This window comes from Pinus tabuliformis, chromosome Q (assembly GCF_031772625.1).
Source record: "Pinus tabuliformis cultivar Carrire ecotype Pingquan chromosome Q, CPIR1, whole genome shotgun sequence".
NCBI classification, from domain to species: Eukaryota; Viridiplantae; Streptophyta; class Pinopsida; order Pinales; family Pinaceae; genus Pinus; species Pinus tabuliformis.
This window is the reverse complement of record NC_142296.1, coordinates 1,070,529,353-1,070,537,502: the sequence shown is the minus strand read 5'-3', so window position 1 is coordinate 1,070,537,502 and position 8,150 is coordinate 1,070,529,353. Positions and strand designations below refer to the sequence as shown.

The 8,150-nt window shown below is 35.6% G+C and overlaps 1 protein-coding gene across 1 annotated transcript; it reads right to left on the bottom strand.

Annotated features, from left to right (window-relative positions):
• Positions 1-542: 542 nt before the first annotated feature.
• On the bottom strand, positions 543-1,187 carry LOC149223238 (uncharacterized). Its single transcript, XM_089383255.1, has one exon. The coding sequence runs from the start codon at positions 953-955 to the stop codon at positions 686-688; it is 270 nt and encodes an 89-aa protein (XP_089239381.1). The 5' UTR covers positions 956-1,187; the 3' UTR covers positions 543-685.
• Between the last annotated feature and the right edge of the window lie 6,963 nt (positions 1,188-8,150).

Sequence of the window (8,150 nt, the reverse complement as noted above, 5' to 3'; positions counted from 1 at the left end):
TAGATGGATCTACCAAATCTGAAGAGTCTTTCAACTTCCTTAAGTTAATCACCATAGAAATTTGCATATACTCTTATATATAAATTATAAATTTATTAAATATCAAAAAAATCAAATATCCACAATTTATATATAAATAAATTAAAATATTATTTTTAATTGATCAAAATAATATATTAAAATAATATTTACATTTAATTTTGACCTATAAATAATTTAACAAACAAAATATTATGTAAAGCATAAAAATCAAAGATTAAATAGATGTAAATAAAAAACACAAACCAAAAACAAAATAACAACCATAAAAGAAATTACAAATCCATGAATTCAAAGTGCAACTCCTCCGATATGATAGGCTCCCAATTAGCTACCTATTCCATGAGATAGCCGAAAAGAAATTGATGATTTTTTATACAGTTTTTAAGATTTTTAAATGCCATCTGGATAATCATGGGTATAAAATTGGGTCACTATTAAACAAGTCAGCCCAAGGATAAATCGGTCTGAAAATATAGAAATCCACGACTTGAATGCTGCAGTTAGATAACGATTTCCATTATTTAAGCCATATATAAATCGGTGAATAAACCGATAGATATCGGTGAAGTGAACCAGAATTCATTTTTAAGGATAAGAACAGAAACATATGCCATATATTTTGGTGTTGATTGTCATGATATGATCAAATGTAAAAGGAAAAATAAGAGTAATTAGGGAATACGATCCGGGGCCAGTCCCCATCCCCTTGCATCTCAAACATTGAATTGGCGCAAGATGCAGAGAGGTGCAGGGCACCAGAGGTTGCGATCTGTGCTGGTCCAGAGGAGGCGGCCTCGGCCTCATTTTTAGAACAATTTGGATGATAATACAAACGCGACGTCTGGGGGCAGTGAGAATTAAACCGGGCGGCGATCCTTATACACGCATCCACCATTTCTGTATATTTCGCCATCTCGGCAGCTCCGGCAATAAATTGATTCTGCTGCTCCAATAACAAAGAAAGCGTAAGCAATCACCGGAAAGAAGCCCCGGATCCAAACGGAATAACAGCAGCAGATGAAGATGGGGTGTGCCCTGTAATTACTTCATAAAAAACAGGGTTCCACCACCAGCAATAGCATCGCCTGGGGGAAGAGGCCTTTGTGGGCATGGGAACAGAGAAAACGCAATCCCTCAGTGCAGAGTTGGTGGAATTTATAAGTTGAGGGGAAGGTGGGAATGCGATTTCTCCGCGTTATGCGACTTTCCTGCCTCGCATTGCCTACTAACGTCATTTCAAATCCAGAGTGGGGCAACAAGAAATCTTCTTTCCCTGCTTCAATAGTCTACATTTCTCTTTATTCCCAATTAAACATTGAATTGGTTTTCATCAAACAAACTCTTTAACAAATCTAACTTCTACCGGTCTGAATTTGGTTTCGCCATATGAGGATTCGTATGACTGCCGGCCCACGAGCATGTTGCTTTTGATATATTTTTGGAGTAGTATTTTTGGAAAGTTTCCTGGTTTGGCAGTGCTTCATTGAAAACAAAAATTTGACAAAAATAACTTTTTATAATCTAAGTGTCATACCAATTTTTTTAGACCTGTTGAATCTAATAAAAATCTAGTTTAAACTGATTTGTCCATAATTTTTTTCTTTAAATAAAAATCTACCCACATTTAAAAACTACTATACTTTTTACAGGACTTGACTTCCGTGGTTACCGTTTGGAATGAGCCCAGGCACAACTTGCCCACCCACCTAACAAAGTTCAACTCGCCAACTAACCAAGTTGTGACAGGTTTATTTGACGAACGGAGCGCTACCTTAGCGCCCACGTTCCTGGTATCTTGGAAAATTGATTGAACATTTCCATTTTCACATTTCTTACCAAATTTCTTTAAAAAAATATGTTTACTGCGCGAATGAATTTGGTTATGCACATACCGGTACATTGAACAAGAATGTTGTGGCTCACTGCTCCACTGAATCGACCCCTTCAAAACACAAGTTTGGTATGAGTCCACATCTGAACAAGAATGTTGTTACTCACTGCTCCACTGAATCGACTCTTTCAAAACACGAGTTTGGTATGAGTCCACGACGTGACGCACAAGTTCCATCCAACCAACCCATGCAACAAAATTCAACTTACCAACCAGACAAGTTGTGACAGGTAATGCATGCATTTTTCATCCCCAAAATATAGGAGATCGAAAGGGGAACATCCCCATCATTCACACAAGAAAGTTTATAAGCATGGAGAATTATCTTAAATCAAGAGCTATTTATGGTTGTGCTTAAAGAATATTTCTAGATAGCCATAAACAATAATAGGGGTTGTAAAGATAATGGAAGAGATAAAAGATATATTTACACTAGTATGTTGATTCTCTTAATACACAAAGCTTTAAAAACATGTAAGAGATTTAGGCTTCTGAAGAGGATCTCGAACACCTTCCGAGCTAATCCTTGGTATAATAAGAAATGCAAGGATGTGAAAATATTTCTCAAAGAAGAGTCGAGCAAAGAAAACAAGATTATATATAAACAATTTCGAAAATCAAAAAAAGAAAATTATGTGATTTCAAGAATGAAGGAATTAATTTTTTGGGAAAACATAATCTCAAAGTTTTTGGAAGGAACTACAACAAAATAAAAAGAAAATAGAAAACAATATCGCATAGGCTCAATGGCTAGACTATGCAAAACTTCTATATGAGCTGACAAATGAGAAAAAGCCTCCCATAATTGTCTCCTCAACAGAACTATTTTATGTTGTTACACATTGAACAAGGTATAAAGAAACTAGGAACTGGCAAAACGCAAGACATTGACAGTTTAAGGGGAAATTTTTAAAATGGGGAATGAAGCTTCTAGCCCCACACATCAAGGAGATATTCAACAGAGTCAATCAAGATAGCTTTCTGGTCGAGTGGAAAACTAGTGTTGTTATACCTCTTCACAAAGCCGGAGACATCAATAACCCTTCTAACTACCATACTATTATGATCAACCCTCTTTTTGGAAAACTTTTTGGGAGCATGCCAAAGTGGAGAATCGGTGAGTGGGCAAAAAAAGAGGGAAAAGAGAAAAAGGACATGCTAGCTTCAGGCCTAAACATTCTACCATTGATCATTGCATCACTCTAAGACACTTCATTGAAAAAGTTTAGGACAACCAAGTTGGGAAGCATTTTGTTGCTTTGTTTAATTCAAAAAAGCCTTCAATATTGTTCCTAGAGATAAACTATGGCACATAATGGAATAACTAAAGGCCCCAAAGAAATATAGCACAGTTGTTCATAAGCTTTATGAGTGGATTAGAGCCAGAATCAGAACAAAGGAAGGCATGTTTGAATGCTTTGGCAGTGACATAGGAGTCGAACAGAGCAGTGACATAGGAGTCAAACATGGATGCCCTCTTTCCCCCACATTGTTTAGTTTATATATTGATAAGCTTGAAGAGTGGATAATTAATACCGAAGGAGAAGGCATCCAACTAGCAAGATATGTGGTGAAACTACTTTTATATGCAGACGACCTCATTCTTATCGCTAAATCGACACTAGGTTTGAGATAACACTTGAAAGGCCTGGAACTCTTTTGTCATGAGGTGGGAATGCAAGTAAATACCAGGGAAACTAAAGTCATGATTTTTTCTTTGAAAAGAAAGAAATTTCAAGTTACTTTTCTCTTTGAGGGCAACCCCTTGGAGGTGGTAGATGAGTACAAGTATTTAGGAATTCATTTTCACTAGGAGACATGTAGATCAAAGAGAATCCGGGGGGGTGGAAAGCTTCTTACCTTCTTCAGAACAGGTGCAGACATGTAGAACTATGGGATTGGAAGACTAAGAAAACCCTCTTTGGTATATTAGTGGTGTCAGTTATCCTCTATGGTTGCGAAATATGGGGGAGCAACATGTCAAGCCACAAATGGCGACAAATAGAAAGAATTCAAAAGCACCTAATCACAAGTAGCCTCAAAGTCAAATCAACGGTCCCATATGATATCCTTTTAGTTGAGGCTAGTATGTTTCCAATTGAGGCATCAATGATCATTCATTTGCTAAGTTATCTGAAGAAGGTTGAAAATATGGATAAGCACCAGTGGCCTAAATTGGTTGTTGAAGAAGAGCTAAACCACCAGAAAAATACATGGATGAAACAAAACATAAAGTGGTTAGGCAAATGGGACATAAATCTACATGATTTCCCTCACGCTAAGGAGGAGTTAAAAAAGTGAGTGTTAGAAAAAGTTAGGATTGTCATGTAAACAAAGCAAGTAGGCAGAAAGAAAACATATTATGTCAAAGAATTTAACCCAATGTGGAAAAATGATGATAAAGAGTATTTGAGTTCCTCAATTAAGGGAACAATGACAAATTTAATCACTCAGCTGAGGACTATCTCCAATCATCTAAGATGTGAAACTAGTAGATGGACTCTCCCTAAAGAAGATTGGGAAGAATGAACTTGCATTTTTTGCAACAAAAAGGTGGTAGAAAAATAATGACATTTTATTAAAGAGTGTGTAGCATATAAAGTTATCCGTCATCAATTTGATAACCACCTAAAAATGAACAGTGCCATTAAACTTTTTGAAAAACCAAGACTTCACGAAACAATAAATTTCTTACTCAAAATCCATAACAACAAAATCAACCTAAAATAAAATCTGAATATAAATTAAACAATAGTAGATAATCCCTTAAACCTCCTAATAGATAATCCCTTAAACCTCCTTTAAACCACGAGATCTCATGAACATCATTAAAAACCATTTCATTTCATTACACCACGCAACCAAATTCAACCAACCCACCAAACAAGTTGCGGCCGTTATTGCAGGCATTTCCCATTACTTTACGCACGCCCACGTTTATGGGATGTTGAAAAATGATTTAATTATTCCCACGACATTTTTTCTAAAATACGTATGACATCGATTGTGCGGCACAAATGAGAACAATGAGTGGCTAATGTCCGATGAACGAATTCGAAACAAATGTGCACGCCAAGAAAAGGCAATCATGAAATTTGACAATGTTCATTAGTGGCCATGTGACAATTTCTCTGTGAAATATAATTAAAAATGATACACGACAATTGATAAATTTCTTTGAAATTGTGAAAATACAGGTTCAAATTCGTACGTCGAATCGAGATAAACAGAGTAACGCAGGAAAATATAGACATCCTTTAGAAAATAAAATGTGGCTAGAAGGGTGGCCACCTCGAATACAGATGAAGAGGGTAAAGCAGAAAAATATACCCATCCTTAAGAAGAAAAAAGTAGCTAAAGGGTTGCCAACTCTACCGTGGGTAAGGAAAGTTAGTTGGAGGTAGACGTAATTAATTTATTAATTTAATTAAGTTAAACGGTAGATGTATGTTTATAGGAATATATATGGATGCAAATAAAAAAACTATGGTAGGAGATTTATATTTTTTTAGGTTGGCACTAGTTAATAATGGGAAAAAAGGATTTTTTAATAATTTAAATAATCATAAGTTTTTATTTATACAATTGAGGTTGGAAGATTTTTTAATAATTTAAATAATCACAAATTTTCATTTATAAAATTGAGATTGGTACTAGTTAATAATATGGCAAAGGAAGATTTTTTAATAATTTAAATAATCACAATTTTTCATTTATAAAATTTGATTTTATAAATAAGCTCACAATTATTTCATTGAATTTATTTTTTCATAATTTTAGAACATACAAATAATATTTAAAATATAGTTTACCACTCACTTTTTTATATAAACATATTTATGAGCATAACTAATAAATAATTTCATTAATTTTATTTAAAAATAAAATTTTATTTTGTATTCCTTAAGTGTTGAGTTTTAAATAAAAGTAAAAAAGGTAAATTCGAAATTGATTTAGTTTTTTCTTTTTTTTTTAACAAAATTGGATAGTTGTTATATTATCAAAAAAGGTTTTTGGAGCAAGCTCTTTTTACATTCTAATGTTCTGATATGATACACTGAACAGTTAAATAGGCACACAGAGCTTTCTTTTGTGCTCGGTATCAAAACTTCATAAGTTTTTTTAGCTATTCTAGAGTACTGTTTTACATATTGACCCGCTAAAAAAACAAATTTACATAGCATATTTCACGGAAATTTATGGTTTGTAAACTGGGAGAGTAAATTCTGTGGCCTTTTCCTTATGTTTTGCATTTTGTTGTTCCTTAAGTTTGTTATTCCTTGTGTTGTTATTCGTTCTGCTTGTTGTTCGTTGCTGTTGTTCCATCGACCTGTTGTTCCATTGGTCCGTTTTTTTTCTTCTATTGTTCCTTATGCTGTTGTTCCTTTTTCTGGTTGTTGTTCCTTCTTCTGCTGTTCATTCTGCTTGATGTTCCTTGCTGTTGTTCCTTCGGCCTGTTGTTCCTTTGGTTGTTGTTCCTTCTGCTGTTGTTCCTTTTGGTTGTTGTTCCTTCTGGTGTTGTTCCTTCTACTGTTGTTCCTTCTGGTTGTTGTTCCTTCTACTGTTGTTCCTTCATCTTCTTGTTGTTCCTTCTGCTACTGTTCCTTCAGCTTGTTGTTCCTTCGGCCCGCTGTTCCTTCTGCTGCTGTTTCTTCTGGCGTTGTTCCTTCTGGCGTTGTTCCTTCTGCTGCTGTTCCTTCTGGTTGATGTTCCTTCTACTGTTGCTCCTTCGCCTTTTTGTTGTTCCTTCTTGTGTTGTTCCTTCAGTCTGCCTCGTTTTTCCCCGGTGTCTCTGCTTTTCTCATGAAATTTGTGATCCGGGCTGCCATCACTAACATCTTTCATGTGTTGTTCCTTACTCTCATGATTTTTCCTTTGACTATCCGAGTTTTTCTTAATTTCCCGATGGTTGTGTTCCTTGTTGCGCTGTACATTCTCTTCCTTGATGTTTCTCTCTACTCCTTCTGCGCTGTCCTATTGTATACCAAAACTTCATTCTTGTCATTTTTCAATGAGAGTTATGGCACACTGAGATAGTATTCCTCTTGATTCTCTCTGACGATTCGTTCTTCCTTCTCCACAGCCTGATTTTCATGATGATCCACTTGCTTATTATGCATCCTCAATACATGTTTGAAGGTTGCATTTCTGAATCCTACTAAATTCCTTCTAGTTCTTTGGATGATTCGGCTCATAAACTTATTGTTGGGGTTCCTGTTTCAAGCCATAATCTCAATTATGATGGCTGAGTCTCCTATGATAATAGGATTTTGAATTCCTTTTTTTTTAATCAGCCTTGTTCCCATTAGTAAACTATATGATTCCGCCTGATTATTTGACATTTGTCCCAATCCCCACTCATAGGTGGTTATTTTTCCCCATTTGGATCATAAATTATTCCACCCACTCTTGCTTTTTCGGGATTATTCTTTGAGGCTCCATCAAAATACATACAGTGTCTATTCTGAGTTTTCTTCCAGCTTTCCAAACTCCTTTTCCGTCATTCTTAATTTCCATTTTCCTTTTGTATTTTCTTTTCTCTGACCTTTCTACCCATTGTTGTCTATTATGGCCTTGCTGAGCCAATCCCTTTCCTCTTGTTGGAGAATGCTATAGTCCGTTGGTGCAGTTCCTTTTGCATTGAGAATTTCGGAAATCATTCCCCAAGTTTTGGATAGTGTTTTCCCAATTCTTGGATTTTGATTTTTGAAAATGCTCTTGTTTCGAGCCAACCAGATTTACCAACATAGCACTGTTGGTATACATTTCCATATTCTTATAATCGTGGCTTTCTTCTTTGTTTCATAAGGGCAAGCTTTCTCAAGGTTTCCGAAAAATTCCAACAATGGTTTTTCAAAGCTTAAGTTAATTTCCAATGGTTGTATTAGCTGCTTCCAGCATTCCTTTGAGAATTCACACTCTTGGAATAAATGTTGTATGTTTTCTTCCACTTGCCGGCATAAAGGGCATCTTGATGGCCCTTGAATACCCTTTTTTTTTTAATTTTCTGCAGCCAAAATCTTCCCTTTTAACAAGGTCCATATGAAAATTTTATTTTTGGCAGGATTTCTGACTTCCAGGCTAGTTTCTAGGGGTCCCATTCTCGGTGATCAATCTGCTCTTGGAGGATATTATATCCAGATTTAATTGTGTACAACCCATTATTTGGATCCCATAGGTAGTTGTCTTCCTCGTCATAGTGGATAGGAGCTGCACC

Bases quoted from the DNA above. Each gene is read 5' to 3' on its own strand.
- LOC149223238 (XM_089383255.1), bottom strand. From the start codon at position 955: ATGGCGAAATATACAGAAATGGTGGATGCGTGTATAAGGATCGCCGCC.